This window comes from Cetorhinus maximus, chromosome 22 (genome assembly GCF_964194155.1).
Source record: "Cetorhinus maximus chromosome 22, sCetMax3.hap1.1, whole genome shotgun sequence".
Taxonomy (NCBI): domain Eukaryota; kingdom Metazoa; phylum Chordata; class Chondrichthyes; order Lamniformes; family Cetorhinidae; genus Cetorhinus; species Cetorhinus maximus.
The window spans coordinates 67,781,251-67,800,436 of NC_135900.1; the positions used below are offsets into that span (position 1 = coordinate 67,781,251).

At 41.7% G+C, this 19,186-nt stretch overlaps 1 protein-coding gene across 1 annotated transcript in view; it reads right to left on the reverse strand.

Annotated features, from left to right (window-relative positions):
- Window positions 1–19,186, reverse strand: part of cntn1b (contactin 1b) — a 595,565-nt gene that overhangs the window by 453,652 nt on the left and 122,727 nt on the right. The window contains exons 3-5 of the mRNA XM_078568473.1: window positions 14,835–14,961; window positions 14,318–14,490; window positions 7,526–7,621 (exon numbers count right to left, since the gene is read on the reverse strand). Coding sequence (XP_078424599.1) covers window positions 7,526–7,621; window positions 14,318–14,490; window positions 14,835–14,961 — 396 coding nt within the window. The remainder of the gene's footprint in view (window positions 1–7,525; window positions 7,622–14,317; window positions 14,491–14,834; window positions 14,962–19,186) is intronic.

Here is a 19,186-nt window from a genome sequence, read left to right on the forward strand (position 1 = left end):
GCTTTTGCAACAGATTCCTGGAACATTATGCTATGGAACCAACTAAGGATAAAGCTGTTTTAGATCTAGCACTGTACAATGAGACAGGTTTAATTAGTAATCTCATAGTAAAAGACCTTCTGGGAAAAAGCGATCATAATGCAATTGAATTTCCAAATTAACTTTGAATGGACATACTTCAGTCCCAAACAAGAATCTTGCACTGAAACAAAGCCAATTACATGGGTATGAGGAGAGAGTTGGCTAAGGATGATTGGGTAAATAAACTAAAGGATATGGGTGTTAAGTAAGCAGTGGGAAACGTTTAAAGAAACAATTCAAAATGTTCATCAAAAACGTATTCCATTAAAAACGAAAAGCTCAGCAAGAAATAGTCATAAGAACAACAGGAACCAGAGTAATATATTATGCCCATCGAACCTGCTCTGCCATTCAATGAGATCATGGCTGATCTGACGGTGGCTTTAACTCCACTTTCCTGCCTGCCTCCCAACAAGCCTAGATTTCCTTGTAGATCAAAAATGTGTCCAACTCAGCCTTAAATATATTCAATGACCCAGCCTCCACTGCTCTCTGGGGAAGAGAATTCTCTGAGAGAACAAATTCTACTCATCTCTGTCTTAAATGGGAGACCCCTTATTTTTAAACAGTGTCCCCTCGTTCGACATTCCCCCACAAGGAGAACTATCCTCTCAGCGTCCAAAAATAGATTTGTGGCTTACAAGGGAAATTAAGGACACTATTAGATTAAAAGAAGAGGCTTATGATATTGCAACAAAAAAAAAGTAGTAAGCTTGAGGATTGGGAGCGTTTTATAAACCAGCAAGGGGTGATCAAAATGTTGATAAAGGGAAGAAAAATCTAGATGAAGGAACTGAGGGCATCCTGGCTAAGTTTGCAGATGATACAAAGATAGGTGGAGGGACAGGTAGTATTGAGGAGGCGGGGAGGCTGCAGAAGGATTTGGACAGGTTAGGAGAATGGGCAAAGATGTGGCAGATGGAATACAACGTGGGCAAGTGTAAGGTCATGCACTTTGGTAGGAAGAAGAGGCATAGACTATTTTCTAAATGGGGAGAGAATTCAGAAACCTGGAGTGCAAAGGGTCTTGGGAGTCCTAGTCCAGGATTCTCATAAGGTTAACTTGCAGGTTGAGTCAGTAGTTAGGAAGGCAAATGCAATGTTGGCATTTATTTCGAGAGGACTAGAATATAAAAGCAGGGATGTGCTGCTGAGGCTTCATAAGGCTCTGGTCAGACCACATTTAGAATATTGTGAGCAATTTTGGGCCCCGTATCTCAGGAAGGATGTTCTGGTCCTGGAGAGGGTCGAGAGGAGGTTCACGAGAATGATCCCAGGAATGAAAGGCTTAACATATGAGGAACGTTTGAGGACTCTGGGTCTATACTTGATGGAGTTTAGAAGGATGAGGGGGGATCTGATTGAAACTTACAGAATACTGAAAGGCCTGGATAGAGTGGATGTGGGGAAGATGTTTCCATTAGTAGGAGAGACTAGGACCCGAGGGCACAGCCTCAGAGTAAAGGGAAGACCTTTTAGAACAGAGATAAGGAGAAATTTCTTTAGCCAGAGAGTGGTGAATCTATGGAATTCATTGCCACAGAAGGCTGTGGAGGCCAGGTCATTGAGTGTATTTAAGACCGAGATAGATAGGTTCTTGATTGCTAAGGGGATCAAAGGTTACGGGGAGAAGGCGGGACAATGGGGTTGAGAAACTTATCAGCCATGATTGAATGGCGGAGCAGACTCGATGGGCCGAATGGCCTAATTTCTGCTCCTATGTCTTATGGTCTCTTATGGTCTAAAATAGAAAGAGTGTAAACTAGCCAGGAATTTAAAAGCAAATTATAAGAGCTTTTACAAATATATAAATAGGAGGAGGGTAGCTCAAATAAATGTGGGTCCACATTGCCTATATGGGTAGAGGCAGAGATAGGAGAAATTATCATTGTGAATGAGGAAATGGCAAAGACATTGAACCAATAGAGAAAGGAGATTTTTAATTTATTCATTCATGGGATGAGGCCATTGCTGGCGAGGCCAGCATTTTTTGCCCATCCCTAATTACCCTGAAGAAGATGGTGGTGAGCTGCCTTCTCGGACTGCTGTAGTCCATGTGGCATAGGTAAACCCACAGTGCTGTTAGGGAGGGAGCCACAGGGTTTTGGCAGTGAAGGAACAGTGATATATTTCCAAGTCTGGATGGTGAGTGGATTGGAGGGGAACTTCCAGGTGATGGTGTTCCCATGCATCTGCTGCCCTTGTCCTTCCGGATGGTAGTGGTTGTGGGTCTGGAAGGTGCTGCCTAAGGAGCCTTGGTGAATTCCTGCAGTGCATCTTGTAGATGGTACACGCTGCTGCCACTGTGCGTCAGTGGTGGAGGGAGTGAATGTTTGTGGATGTGGTACCAATCAATTGGGCTGCTTTGTCCTGGATGGTGTTAAGCTTCTTGAGTGTTGAGAACTGCACTCATCCAGGCAAGTGGAGAGTATTCCATCACACTCCTGACTTGTGCCTTGTAGGTGGTGGATAGGCTTTGGGAAGTCAGGAGGTGAGTTACTTGCCACAGGCTACCAAGTCTCTGACCTGCTCTTGTAGGCACAGTATTTATATAGCTAGTCCAGTTCAGTAACCCCCAGGATGTTGATAGTGGGGGATTCAGTGATGGTAATACCATTGAATGTCAAGGGGTGATGGTTAGATTCTCTTGTTGGAGATGGTCATTGCCTGGCACTTACGTGGCACAAATGTTACTTGCCACTTGTTAACCCAAGCTGGACATTGTCCTGGTCTTGCTGTATCTGAACTTGGACTGCTTCAGTATCTGAGGAGTCGCGAATGGTGCTGAACATTGTGCAATCATCAGCGAACATCCCCACTTCTGACCTTATTATGGAAGGAAGGGTATTGATAAAGCAGCTAAAGACCTAGGGCCTAGGACACTACCTGATGAACCCCTGCAGCAATGTTCTGGAACTGAGATGATTGACATCCAACAACCACAACCATCTTCTTTTGTGCTTGGTATAACTCCAACTAGCAGAGACTTTTCCCCGACACACACTGACTCTAGTTTTGCTTGGGCTCCTTGGTCCCATACTCGGTCAAATGCTGCCTTGATGTCAAGGGCAGTCACTCTCACTGGAGTTCAGCTCTTTTGTTCATGTTTGAAGTATTGGAGAGATTTAAGGGACTAAAATCTGACAAATCCCAGTACCTGATGGCCTACATTCTAGGATTCTAAGAGGCAGTTACAGAGATAGTGGATGCACTGGTTATGATTTTCCACAATTCTCTAGATTATTAAATGGTGTCAACGGATTGGAAGCTAGCAAATGTAACACTGCTATACCACTACTCAAGAAGAAAGGGAGAGAGAAAACAGGGAACAACAGGCCACTTAGCCTGACACCAGTTAGGAAAATGCTGGAATCTATTATTAAGGAAGTCTTAACAATACACTTAGAAAATCATAACATGATTAGACAAAGTCAACATGGTTTTACAAAAGGGAAACTGTGTTTGACAAATTAATTAGAGTTCTTTGAGGATATAACTAGTAGGGCAGATGAAGGGGAACCAGTAGATGTAGATTATTTGAATTTCCAAAAGGCATTCAATAAGGTGCCACACAAAAGGCTGATATGTTGGGATAATACATCAGCATGGATAGAGAATTGGTTAATGGACAGGAAGCAGAGAGTAGGGAAAAATGGGATATTTTCCAGTTGGCAGGCTGTAATTAGTGGAGTGTGGCAGGGATCAGTCCTGTAGTCTCAGCTATTGACAATCTAAATTGATGAATCAGATGAAGAGACAGCCAGTAATTTATCTAGGCATGCTAAAGATACAAAGCTGGGTTGGAATGGAAACTGTAAGGAGGACACAAAGAGGCTGCAAAGAGACACAGACAGGTTAAATGAGTGGGTAACAAGGTGGCAGCTGGAGTATAATGTGGGGATCTGTGAAATTATTCACTTTGGTCGTAAGAATAGAAAAACAGAATAGTTTTAAAGGTGTGAAACTTCTACATGTTGATGTTCAGAGAGACTTAGGGTGCTTGTACAAGCAATGAGGAAGGCAAATGGCAGGTTGGCCTTTATTGCAAGGGGAGTGGAGTACAAGAAAAAAGATGTCTTGCCATAACTATCCAGGGCTTTGGTGAGACCGCACCTGGATTACTCTATGCAGCTGGTCTCCATATTTAAGAAAGAATATACTTGCATAGGAAGTGTACAGTGTAGGTTCACCAGATTTGTGCCTGGGATGAGAAGTTGAGTAGATTGCTCCTGTAGTTTGTGGAGTTTAGGAGTATGAGAGGTGATCTCATTGAAACATACAAGATTCTGAAGGGGTTTTACAGGGTGAACGCAGAGAGGTTGTTTCCCGGGCTGGGGAAATCTAGAACACAGGGGCACAGTCTCAGGAGATGAGGAAAAACTTCTTCATTCAAAGGGTAGTGAATCTTCAAAATTCTCTACCTCAGAGGATTGTGGATACTCCATCGCTGAGGGTTAAGGCTGAGACAGACAGATTTTTGGTCTCTCAGGGAATTAAGGGATATGGGGGAACGGGCAGGAAAGTGGAGATTGAGGCAGAAGATCAGCCATGATCGTAATGAATGATGATACAGATGCCAGAGACTCTGGTGTATTTCTCCTATTTCTTAATTTCAGTATGGGTGGAGTTAGGAAATAACAAAGGGAGAAAACACTGGAGTAGTTTACAGGCCCCTCTCAGTAGTTATACTGTTGGACTGTTGGACAGAGCATTCATTAAGAAATATGAAGAGCTTGTAACAAAGGTAATATAGAAAAAGGTGAGGGACTTTAATTTTCATACAGTCTGTTATTGAATATCAGAAGATTGTTGGCTTCAGAAGCATGGAGTACAAAATAAGCAAAGTTATACTAAACTTTTATAAATAACCACTGGGCCTCAGCTGCAGTTTTGTGTTTAATCTTCACAACCATGGGCTGGATTTTCCACTCTCCCTCCAGTGGGTTTGGAGGCGGTTAGGGCAGGGGTGCAGAAGTGGAGAGTTGGTGGGGGTGATCATAAAAGCCAGCAGATGGCCTTAGTACCACACCCCACCCCCCGCCCCCTGTCTGAAATTTTGCAGAGCGGTAGAAGTGTCGGGCGGCCCACCCATCCTTGGGAGGTCTTTAACTGGCCAATTAACTGTCACTTACCCTGCCCCCGCCAGTATTTTACCTGCGTTGGAAGGAGGCCCAAGCCAAGTGGGAAGCCCAGCAGCTTAGTTGCGTGGGCTGCTGTCAGGCAATTTGGGGGCAGGGGGCGCTCCTCCGCAGTGAGTCCCCTGTGCCCATCGGCGGCAACCCCACCCCTCCTGTTGTCCTACTTCCCCCTTTACCCTCCCCCCGGTTTATCAGACCTGACGCAAAAATTACTCACCCCTCTCCCCGCCCTTCGGGGTCTGGCAACCTGCAGTTGGAGGGCGGTGGGGGGGTAGGGGGGCACTACGGCGCCCCATTAAATCCAGCCCTAAATTTTAGGAAGGATGTCAAGCCCTTGGAGAAGATTTGCCAGAATTGTACAGCAGAATTGAAAGATTTCAGTTATGTGAAGAGAATAGAGAAACTGGGATTATCATCCTCAAACCAGCTGAAGGTCAGGGGGGAATTTAACAGAAGTGTTCAAAATCATGAGGGGATTTGATGTAGTAAATAAGATGGAGCTGCTCCCTTCGGCAAGCAGGTCGGTGAGCAGAGGACATGGATTAAAAATAATAACCAAAAAAAAAAGGAGGGAATATAAGATTTCTTTCTTCAGCAGCAAGTTTTTATGATCTGGAATTCCCTACCCAAAACGGTGATTCAACTTTCAAATGGATACAGTACAGCAACAACCCCAGAAAAGGGAAAAAAAATGGCAGGGCTATGGTGAAAGAGCAGAGTGAAGGGATTAAGGATCTAGGGATAGAGTGTAAGGGACTCCAGTATTTCCCAGAATGGGGTGACAGGTTTTCTGATCCCATGAGGACCATGGCTTTGTTGGGAAACACGTGGGAGCACTATTTTGAGGTAGATGTTGTGCTGCACCTTTTAGAACAGAACTGTGGAAGGTTCATCATATATCTATCATTCCTAGTACCACATACTGCTAAACATTGGGTTCAAAGAATGTCCCCAGCACACCCCAGTTGATAGTCTGCCAACACTTACAAACAATACTCACAGCTGAACCACCATTTGGGATAAGACAATAAAGGACAACCTATGACCATATGATGGGACAGAACCTAACACAGTATTTTTTTTTATAATAATATATCCTCATGGCTATTTCTTAATTTTAAACTGAACCTTTCGGTTGAACAAGGACCATTAAGATGGTTAACCCTTTGTTTGTGAGTTATTGTTTGTGAGTACCCAGAACAAAAGAAGCCGCTTCACATTTTCGGAAACGTCGCACCTCGTTATTTCGGAGGAAATACTAACAGACTGCCTTGGGACTGCACAGCCCAACTTCAAAGGGAGCTACACGAAGGCCATTTATATTTGACAAACCAGGCCTGCCAGCAGAGTCAGAGAGTCTACGAAGACTTTGACATTCCAAACACTAGGCCCGCAACAAATAACACTTCTTTCCACCCATAATGGCCGGGACATTATCAGCCTGGAACACAAAGCCAATTTCAACCACTGGACAAACATCCTTTGTTGAAGACCGCGTGGCGAAGTAAGGTCACATGACCTAAGACTAGCTTGTTGAATAAATTAATGCTGCCTTCCTCAGCTGCAAGGCACTTTGCTGTCTTAACATCTGCCTAGCAAGGCACACAGAAACTCTGGTCAGACTGGACAACTGGCCCATTTACCCTGACTCTGCTCGTAGTTCTGCATCAATGCCTACAAACTGATTCATCTCTGCGTGCCCATTTCATCTTGTGAAGTCAACACCACCAAAAAAGCAAATTTTACAACACTGGTTTTCAGCCTGCTGACCTCTGTAAAGGAATTCCTCATGGGACTTTGATTCTGGATTCCGGACCTCACGGGAACCAATATTTATTTTCTTTTGTGGTCTCTTACTGTCAAACCTTCTTTTCTCTACCCCTATGTGTGTACGTGTGTGGAGAGGGATATTGTGGACCCTCCTTTTCACTGTTTTTGGAACTGTGCAATAAACTAACCTTTTGAGTTCATCCTACCTCGAGTTTGCTGTGGGGTTATTAATAGGAATTGGATCACACAAAAACTGAGGGGTTGGAAATATGCCACCGCTTATTAAAAAGGAAATAAATCAAAACACCTTCTGTTTATGGGTGACTGGCGAGAGGAAAAATTACTACTGTTTGAACTGTCACCCCCCCCCACCGCCTCCTGTCCATACAACCATGAGCTATACTCCAGGAGGGAACCAATGCCTTCAGGGGAAGGGGAAGGAGGATGGTATTGGTAAGAAAGGGGAAGCAAAATGGAAGAACAATTAAGATGCATCAATGTTCACAGAATGGTCTGATAGGCTTGTGTGGGATTACCTGGGAAATGTGGAGGTGCAGCACAGAGAAGCATCACACCCACTCCTAACCTCACTTCCACGGTTTGGCGCTCCTCAGTTGGAAATCTCTCAAGGTCTGGAGGAGAAAGAGATGGAAAAAAAGTCCTTTTAAATTCATTGATGGTCATGAATGAAATTTCATAGAGTAAAGCCCTGATTTTTGACCAAACCAACAAGGCAAGGTCATGAGAGGTTGGAACCAGACACCACTGAAGTTAAAATTTCATGATTTAAACCATTACAACCTTGGCTCTTGTTGGCTGAACTTTCATTCTTCAACAGACCACAAAAACCAATGATATCCCAGTCAACTGTTTCTGCTGCGTAAAGCAACGTTCTTCCATTTGATTTAACAGAGACCTATTTTGCACTTTCAAGTATGGCCATTAACAATAAGGCAGATCTGAATTCATCACAGTAGTTCAGTGGCTGACAGCTACAATTCTAGGACATTAGAGACTCACGGATATAAGCATCAGCTAGCAAAGAATCTTTAACATGAAAGCAGAATACCAACTACATTAATGTCAGTAGGTTAGCAGGAATTTGCATGTTGAAAAATTATAGCATAAACCTTGGAAGGTTTGTTTTCTCAGTATAAGATGGGGGAATACTTGGAACATAAAGAACTACTCGTAGATTTTGCTTCCTCTTCAAGAAAAGCATGTGGAATAAATCTTTCTCTGAGCGGTGTTCCTATTAGGTCAAACACCGTTTGCAACCAGGACACATCTGAATCATTTTCAGAGGCACAGGACTGAATACCAGTTAAACAAATAGGGTCAGTACAGAGCCACAGTTAATAGTTTCATATAGCTCAGAGATACTATAAGACCCGCTAACCAGACCATACTCCCAGAAATAACTTTAACCAAGTGCATGTACATTCACTTTTTGTTGTTGTAATTAGGTGTATAGGTGTAAAAGCATTCGTTGTGACTTATTCGTGAATTTGTATTTGCCACCCCCGCCCCCAGGGTTTTATCTTCCCAAGGACATGGTGCCCCATGGTGTTGTTTATCTTCCACAGAGCATGCATGGAGAACAGTAATCCTGTACAGGGAAACCGCAACTAGCTGAAAATAAAATAATCTTTCCACCACCCCTGAAGGATGGGCATAAGATGGATGGTGAATGGGTGGCTGAGACTAGACCCTGCAATGTTTAAATGTTTGATGTCAGACACTACAATGGTAGGAATAGTGTCCTGAAAGAATGGGATCAAATGGCTTTCTTCATCCAAACTTATCCTGTCAAGGCCTCGAGTCTTCCTGAGTATCAGCATACTAACCGACTCAGGAAGACATACTTCACAGACTGCAGCAGTTCAAGAAGGCAGCTCACAACCACCTTCTCAAGAGCAATTAGGGATGGGCAATAAATGCTGGCCTAGCCAGCAACGCCCACATCCCATGCATGAATTTTAAAAAAATATTCTCACCCAATATTCATACAAATCAGACCAGCTGTGGTTACTGGACCCAAGGGAATAAGGATCGCAAAAAGCAATGACCCCCTCCCATTCCAGTGGAATTGAATCCCATTAGCATTCATCCTTTACTGCCCTGACTGCAATCAGCTCAGGAACCTAATATCACTGTAAATAAGGGCTCATCTTCAACAAGGCTGAGATGATGGAATTGACAGGTTAACGGGATTTTTAGAAATTAATGCTTGAATCAAGCTTTATTCAAACTGTTCTTTACATCAATGCAAGGGAAAGATGGATTATGGGCTAACTCAATGATAGTTGAAGCATATCCCTGCTGCATTACAGTCAGATTGGTGGAGACTTTGTAAGATGAATTGATTCAGAATCACGTTTCACACAACTGCACAATCGAGAAGGTAATGGATGGCCAGGGACACATTACTGAGGCATGTGCTACCTTGGATTAGTTAGGAGATCATAAACATTCATTACGGGTCCCCTTCTCCCCTTCCCCCATAAACTGAGTGATATTTATAGTTCAGTAATCAGTCCCTGACCATCTCTTAGTGTATAATAATAGTAAACAGAGGATAGTATGACGAGAAGCTGAGGGATACGATTTATAACTCTCCAGTGAGTTGACCCTACAACTTCTGAGTGACGAATTACAAACTAAAATCACGAGTGGATATAAATTCTACCCTGCGGCTTCATTCTGTGTTCTTCATTTTACTGAGATGCCTGGTCAAAGGATCAAAGCTCAAAAGGCAATGCATCAACAAGGTTAGAAACTGATCAGACAAGGTGAATCACCAATCATGGATCATCAGGTTTTTTTAAAAGCCAAGTGACTGCAACAAAAAAGGCAAAGCTTGAGCAAAATTTGAACTTGCATGTCATTTTGTCAATTATACTTTGATGCCACCAATGTTAATGAAGCTGGTTCCGAGGTGCAAGTATAATTGCTTCATCACACAACAATACTGTTTCCAAGTGATCAACAGAGTATTGAGCAACACAGCTGGTAATAAGTTCATCTCTGTGCACCCAAAGCAGCAAGCTATTGAGATTCTTCATCTCCGACGGGATCAAATACAGAGCTACTTCAAACAGTGGCTTTCTAACTAAAATCCAATTTGGTTTAAATAGCAGTGTAACTCTGGAACTGGAATGATATAAACAGAGCTAAAACAATTCAGCAAAGATGTGCTGTCACCAATTAGAATTGAGAGTCACCAAGGACCACAGGCTGCTCTCTCATCAGAGAAAGACAACTGGTGGTGAGTTTAACCTGAGTGTCACCACACCTCAGGCAAGGGCCAAGGTTGAAAGGTGGGGGGCCTTCAATGGAAGGACTCAGGTGGTATGAGAATTGAACCCACACTGTTGGTGTCACTCTGCATGAGAAACCAACCATCCAGCCAACTGAGCTAGTCACCAATTAGATAAAGGTGTGAGAAACAGACTCAAAATTGTTTAAAAAGCAATGAGAGCGGAGCATTAATGGAGAGTAGACATGTGCAATGAGAAGTGACCATTTGGGTCCACTTCAACATCCATGTATAGCTCACTGTGTCTTGAAGCTTTGCTCAATTTACACAAGGTCTCAGTTTGGAAACGATGGGAAAAACTATTCAGCATAATAAAGTTCATTCTTGTTAAAAGAAGCTGCTGTGTTTCCAGCACTGTATCCAGCTCATTCTTCACCTCAAAAAGGTGTTTGGTTTCCACCAATCAAGCCCACAGCTTGTCAAAATCCCTGTATCGTTCTGTCATTTTTGCTTTGCGACCAAGTTATGTCTGTTGCTGTGACATAATAAGAAATATTTCTGTGGGGCCACGGCTCTATTTTTAGCCAGGTTTGCTGATGCTATCTTGTGGTGCTCAGATCAAAGGGGTCTCCCTGGGAGTGCAGCAGGTTTCCAACAAAGATCAGTTTGCAAGTCACTGTAGCACCCAGATGTTTATTCCATGCATTGACCACTCCACATCCTGGCACCAGAAAAAAAAATACCTTCCATTACTTAACGTCTTTTACTCCTTGCCCTACCTTCATTGTTTAATTTAAAATAGTGTCCTGGGTTTATTTATGAATTGCTGAGAGAAATAAGCAGATGTATGTAAAATACACAAAATCAATCCTTTGACCTCGTGTGTTTCTCCCTGGCCTGAGATAAATGTGGAAGATTCCAAGATATCAGTGAATTATTACAGCCTACAGTGCGGAAATCTGGCTGGTCACAAACAAAACATTTCAGAGAACTGATCGTCAAACTCATTAATGCTCGTGAGACCTTTCTTGCAACAAATTAGATCTGCCACATTGGAGTGCTCAAGAGAAGTTCATTATACCTGAAGCAATTGAGGATGTGTCTCAGCCATGTAATGAAAGTTTGTATAAATACAAGCTTTTACTTTCCATTCTTTTCCCAAGACCTGGATCAGATCCCCTCTCAATCTTTTATTCTGCAAGCCTCTCCTTGCAAATAAATTATTTTAAGATCAACAGAAATTCATTTTGATTGCTTTTCTCTGGCCCTCTAAAACGGATGGGTGCGGGTGTATTCTTTTTTTAATCCTGACTTCCCAGCTACTACCAGCCCTTTAGCCCCTCAATATCTAGATAAAGATAGTATAAGTAGGGGACAAACAGAGAATCTTTGTCATTGTACTGCAGCTTACTACAATATGTCACATCCTGTTATGAGAACCATTCATCTTTACTGCACTCAGTCTGAGACTTAGACTAGAAACCAATAGACAGATTTAATTAACTAAGAGGAGGAAATAAGCAGTACTTGGTAGAAGATCAATGTAACAAAGATGTTTATTCAGCACAACCTCTCAACAGTTTCTCACTTCTAACGTGATGAAATGAAGCAACATCCAGTTTAACGTCCCTGCTGGTTTCGGACTGGCTGCTGAGCTGAGCCCATGAACCAAACAGAAGTTCAGAGTTGGAAGCTCCTGGCCGCTGAGCTGCCCAACAGAAGAAACACAGACCCTGTCACCCACACAGTCCTGTCTTCACTCCAGGCACAGCTGCCAATCAAAATCACTAGGAAGTTTGGAATTAAACAGGATTAATTATTCTGTGCCAAATACTTGGGAGTTACCTGCTGGATGGGTCCTCATTTACACACCATAAAAGGAAAGAAACCAGGCATACCAGGAACTTGCAGAACCACTTTCTGCTATGGCCTACAGTGTGAACATTTAGCGGGATTGTTATGTAAATTACAGAAAGCAACAGCAATACTGTGTATGTGTATTGTGGCCACAAATTAATAGATTGTCTAACACAGATAAATGTGAGGGATTATATTTTGGTAAAAAAATAATGTTCGAAATGGGGCAGAAGGCCAAAGGATCTGGGAGTACAAACACACAAACCATTAAAAGCAGTGACATAGCCTTTTGTTTCACAAAAACAAACCAAACACTAGGGTTTATTTCTAGAGTGACAGAATTAAAAAGTAAAAACAGGAAATTCTGGAGAAACTCAGCACGTGGCAGCACGTGTGGAGAGAGAAAGAGCGTTAACATTTTCAGTCTGTATGACTCTTCCTCAGAGCTCTGACCTGCTGAGTTTTTCCAGCATTTTCGGTTTTTATTTCAGGTTTGCAGCATCCGCAGTATTTTGCTTTTACTATAGAATTGCAAACTAGTTATGCTGATTTTGTTTTGAACCTTGGTTAAACCATACTTGGTGTACTGAGTACAGTTTTTGTCACCACATTATAACAAGAGGAACTGGGGAGGGTGCAAAGAAGATTTAAAAAGATGATACCAGCACTGTGATGTTATACCTGTCAGGAAAGGGTGAGCAGGCTAGGAGAGGAGTGACCTGATAACAGGCTTTAAAATTTGGACAGGTTTTGACAGAGTAAACACAGAGAGATGGGAAAGAGCAAAACCAGAGGCTTTCAATGTAGGGTAGTCACAACGTAACTAAACAGGGAACTCAAAAGAAAATCTTTACCCCTAAAGTGGTTAGAATGTGCAAGTTGCTACCACAGGGAGTGGTTGAAGCAAACAGTATAGATGCATTTAAGAGGAAGCTAGACAAGCATTTGAGGGAGGGCTACGATGACAGATTTGGATACGGAAGGATGGGAGGAAGCTTGAGTAGAGCACAAAAATTGGAATGGGACTGGTTGGGCTGAGTGGCCTGTTTCTGTTTTGTATATTCTATATAATTCTATGCTTCATTTCTGTCACATAAACAACACTTTCAGGAGACCAGGAGGAAAAGAAAGAACTTTCACAACTTGGGAACGTCACAGCGAATACAGTACTTTTCAACGCTGAGTTTTTAAAATTTATCCCTGGGATGTGGGCTTCGCTGGCTGGGTCACTGAGTCACTGTTATAATGTAGGTAACGTGGCAGTGTATTTGAACACAGCAAGCTCTCCCAAAACTGCAATGGCCAGATAATCTGCTTTTTGTAGCAATATTGTTTGAGGAATAAATGAGGGGAACTTCCCTGCTCTTCTTACTATAGTGCCGTGGGATCATTTACATCCACCTGAGAGGGCAGATGGGTCTCAATTTAACATCTCAAGTTAAAGCACTCCTGGCTGGCGTCCCACATTCTCTGTGAATTTGAGGTCATCCAAAACTATGCCGCGCCCATCAACTCACACCCAGTCCCATTCCCCTATTATTCTTGTACTCACTGATCTCCATTGGCTCCCAGTCAAACAACATCTTGATTTAAAAAACTGCACCCTTGTTTTCAAATTCCTCCACAGCCTCACCCCTCCCCATTTCTGTAATCTCCTCCAGCCCCACAGCCCTCTGAGATATCTGTGCTCCTTTAACTCTGGCCTCTTGTGCATCTCTAATTTTAATTGCTTACCATCAGTAGCTGTGCCTTCAGTTCCTACACCCCAAAATCTGGAATACCCTACCTGCACCTCCCAGTCTCGACCTCACTTTCCTCCTTTAAGACCTTCCTTAAAACGTACCTCTTTAACCAAGCTTTTGGTCACTCGGTTTAATATATTATTATGTAGCTTGGTGTCATATTTAGTTTTTAATGCTCCTGTGAAGCACCTTGGGATGTTTTATTACATTATACAAGCTAAATAAATATAAATTGTTGTTAAAGAAGACACCTCTGACAATGCAGCACTCCTGTACTGCCCTGGAACATCAGGTTAGATTATGTGCTCAAGTCTTGGGAGTGGGGCTTGTAACCAAAGGAGGGGGATACAACTACTGAGCCAAGGCTGCAACCTACAAGGAAATAAGTGGCAAAAATAAAATAACAAACAAATACTAGTTGGCGCATCGATCGATTTTGGAGGGTTTCTGGTTTCCAGATAATTACGTACATCCAAATTGCAGCTTGGCTTCTTTGCTAATGACAGTTCCGTACTTGTTTGTTGCCAGACACTGGTACCTGCCACGGTCCTTTCCCTTCTCTGGGTTGTTGATAACTAGGTTACCGCCGATCATACTGTAGCGGCTATCATCCACATTAATGTCCCGGTTGTTTAGTTTCCATCTACATCAAACAGAAAATCCATTTCCACATGTTAAAAAAGCAAGAGAAACAGCCCATATTACAAGGGGAGGACTGAACCCACAAGACATCTCATCAATCATGTTAGACACAATGAAAACAATGATAGTATACATGGATGCAATGGGTAGTCAAGATCATTGCAGTACTCACCTGACGATCAAATGATAACAATAAGGGATTAGGAAAAGTAAAAGGGCATATAAAGTGAGGCAAAGCAGGTTTGATATACCTTCTAATACTGATAACAAACACACAGATCTATATTCCTTTGAACACCCATAACAGCAGACAAGCACATTTATACAAACAAAAGTCTCTTTTACCTGTAGACTGGGGGAGGATTTGCCCGAGCTCGGCAGTTTAGTGACACTTTTGCCTCCTCAGACTCTTCTGGGTAGATGGTAGGTAGTGGTTGTTCTTCAAACACTGGACCATGCTGCCTACTGTCTTCTGCAAGTACAATACATAGCTATTATAGCCAGAGACAGCACCTGCAAGAAATACCATGGCATGTCCTACAATCTAAATAGAACTCCTGTTACTTAAGTGCAAGTCTGTTGAAGTCCATCCATTGGACACAATGGGCCTAATGGCCTCTTTTTGTGCAGCAGCTTTCCATGATTTTATATGACTCTGCCACTACTTTCTACCTACTTTTGTTTAACATCAGTGACATAATATCACTTATCCAGCTTGTCACCATGGCACTCACTATTTCACTTTTCATGGTGATGCATGCTTTAAAAAAGCACAAGCTGTCAGTGCTTTCCCTAAATCTTCCTCTAACATTGAAGATACCTTTATTCTTCCTGACATTATGCAATCACTTTGAGCTCATGCTTTTATCTTAAAAATCATAAATCAAGATACACTGTTTTCTGTAATACTTCATACAGATGACTTTTCTTCAGACAGCACCAGTTAGTCTATGTCCTTAACTTCTCCAAATGTCGATATGTCGACTTCAAATTTCTATAACCTGCCCAGTTTGATGAGCCAAAACATTGATCTGATGGACTGACATTTGTGATCCATAATTTGAACCTGCCTCAACATGTTACTCAATCTTTCTTTCAACTACTTACTTTGTTAATTCATCACAATGTCCCCAAGGCAAATAAAGCCACACAGGGGAAGCTCTGGTGTAGTTCAGGGTGTAGTTCAGGACAAGTGGCAACAATGAGACAAATGTTGACAGGTGCTGTGATGAAACCAGATGCCAGGAAATGTTAATTATGGACTCATTAAAAAATGGCAACTTGCATTCGTTTTGTAGTGTATGCAAGGCATTCAATCTATTACACAAAAATAAAAGTATCATTCTGTTGAAATCACTATTAATAATGTATATCTCAAGGTACAATCGATATAAAATCATACAAGTGATGCCTCTTAGACCTCTTTGAGTCACGAATTGAGCAAGCACTTCAGAGTACAATCTAGTCTCAATTTTTAACATCTTTCTAGAAGAATAATGTCCAATTAAAAAAGACAATCGTGCAATCAATGTACGAACTGTACATTCTGAACACAATGAGTCTGATTTTCATTTCTGATGATACAAAAATAAGGATTCAGAGTACATTAAAGAGTCCTTCCAAGTTGAGTTAGTCTAGATATGATCTTCCAAAGTTCATTGATCCCATTTATGCTTTCCAGACAGACTTGGCATTTGATTTGAGCTGGTCCGTTACAGGGTAGAGTTTCAGCGGACAGGTCTTCCTACCCCCTGCAGAAAACACAGCAGATGGACTTGAGGCCACTTCAACCTTGACTTGAGACCACTTCGCCCTCTGCCGCTTGAGTGCCACAGGTTCAAAAGGAAGCCGCAATTAGGAACTAATCTGACAGTTTTGCAAGGAGAAGATTTGAAATTGAAGCAATCGTAATGAGATTTTTGGAAATCCTGCTGTTTAATTGTATAAGATGAACACCTCTAGTTGGTTAGAACAGGCAGCAGTTTGCATGCAGAGCAGTCACAGTGACAGTTCTGTCCTTTGCTTTGCCATCTTCTTGCACATAATGAAACTCAATTCCTGTCAACATGCATCACTCTAATACTCACGCTGCAGAAATATAACCCAAATTCATATTAAACCCCTGAGCAATGCGGACAAACAAGCCAACCATACTGCAACACAGCATCAGTTCTGAGGCATTGCATGAAGCAATGATATCTACCACCTGATTTGGATAATGCTGAATATTTTGAATTTGACCCCACTTTGGAATAAAACTCAAGAGGAGAGTGCCTCAGTGGTGTCTTTGATAACCAGTTATGAATCACAATACTATTGTATTCAGCTCTGTCTAAATTCCTGACAGTTTGAAACAAAGGTAGTTAAATGACAATGTTATCAGGATGCCATCCTTTTTTTAAAGATCTGTGAATAATCATCTTTGCAGCATGGGGCACCATCCAAAAAATGCAGACAGCCAACCTTCCAGGATTACCTCAAAGCCCTTTGAAAGACAAACTACAGTCCAGACACTACTGATGGGGATTTCAGAGATGAAATGAGATGTTCCAATTATCATTAACCAAAAACGGATCATGGTCATCCAGAAGATCTAGGCTAATGTGTTTGTGTAAATCAACTGTTTTGGCAGAGCTGTTACCCGTATCTAAAACAAACATATAATAACAGCGGAGAGAGATCACACTGAAACATTAAGTGTCAATTTGTTGCTATCATCAGGAGCCATTTCAAGGCTTACATGTCTTCAAGTTTGAGATCATGTTTCTTCAACAAACAAAATGCTAAAATGAAGAGTTTTTGTCACATTTCAGATTTGTACACATCCATAATAGTAAGTGAAAGATGTGCAACTTGCAACATTTTTGCTGTAGGGTATAAAATATTAAAGGCAACCTTCCATGGGATGTCTGTTCTGATCATCTGTCCTTCAATTTTGCATTCTCTGCGGGATTTATTCGAGTTTTTTTCTTAAATCTGGTTTAGTTAGTAGCTTAATTAATGTTCTACAAACAATATGTTAAGCAAACAAAAAGGGTTGCAGTTTTAGCCAAAGTTCATAACTTAAATATTACCCCATCATTAGTGACAGATCCATAATCACCAAATCGCCATCTCAGAGTCACCTAATGAAAAGAGCTCTCTCCAAACCCACACCAATTTTGGAACAGCAAAACCTAGAATTGTATTACTGTATTCTGTTCAAGAGGACACAGTATGGAAATTTCACACGGCTATCAGCATAGTTGAAGCAGTGGCTTCAGTATAGAGTTACCAAATGGACCAATATTGGCCTGCCAGCCAATACTGCTTCATTTGGTAACTCTAAACTGACCCGTGAATGACATGGCCCATGCTTCAGTTCCTATGGTAAATGTACATGAGGGCTTTCTATATGCTAGTAGGAACTAGGGATTACTGTGAATAAGAAAAGCCAACAGCAACTCTCTTTGACTTCATGCTAAAGCTCCTGAGGTAATCTCTGGGTGGAGGAACTTTGTAATGCATTTTCAGATCACAACAGCAGTGCCTCAAAAGGAATGATAAAATGTAAAACTACCTTATAGATGCATATTCCATCCTGATTGGTTTATGGCCTGAAATTACACTACAATATTAACACACAAAGTTTAACATTATTTGCATGGAATTATTTTGCTTAGTATTTTAACAGAGAAATAAGTGGAATCATTCTTTTAAAATAGCACTCAAAGGTAGTTCATATAAATGTATTACTAAGTGTTTATTTATGAATATCAACCCATCACATTTAGAAACAATTTTTGAATATTTGCCCTTCCCAAGTTCTGGGATATTGTAACGTGATTTTCGAATGTTTTGGAGTAGCAGAATGGAATATTGCACAGGTTGTTCAGCTGTATGAACCAAACCTGACTTAACCAACTACACACAAATAAATTACATATTGCACACAGACAAAAATATATATATATATATATTGAATGATATATTATGCATGAATGAGTGTTTTAAAATAATGGGAAGGGGAGGCAGGCAGATAGACCGGTGTTTAAGCTGCTGACTTTGTGATTCCCAGCCTGAGGAGTGTTGTGCAGTTTTACCTTCTGTATTTGTTCACATGACCAGCTTTGATCAAATGACTTTCTTCATTTCCAATCCAAGCTGCAATATTCATTCTGATTTCATCTCGATATTGATGAATTCCTCAAAATACATATGGAAGTAAAAGGGAACCATTGTTCCTGATATTGCATTCAGCGAATAAGTGAAGTGGGGTTGGGCTAGGCGGCGAGAAAGCTGGCGCCAATGCTGGGCTCCATCATATTAATGATTCCCCCGAGACGACTTTATTGCTCCAGCTCAGATACACACAGACACACACAGACATACACACACACCATGTATACACAGGCATCGAACTTAAACACAGACAAGCACAACACATTTACACACATACACAGACAAACACATGTATACACAGGCATCGAAACATACACACAGACAAGCACAACACATTTACACACATACACAGACAAACACATGTATACACAGGCATCGAAACATACACACAGACAAGCACAACATATTTACACAGACACAGTAAAGCACAACACATATACACACACATACAGAGAAAAGCACAGCACATATACACAGACATCCACACACACACAGAAAAGCACAACACACACACAGACAAACACGTATACACAGGC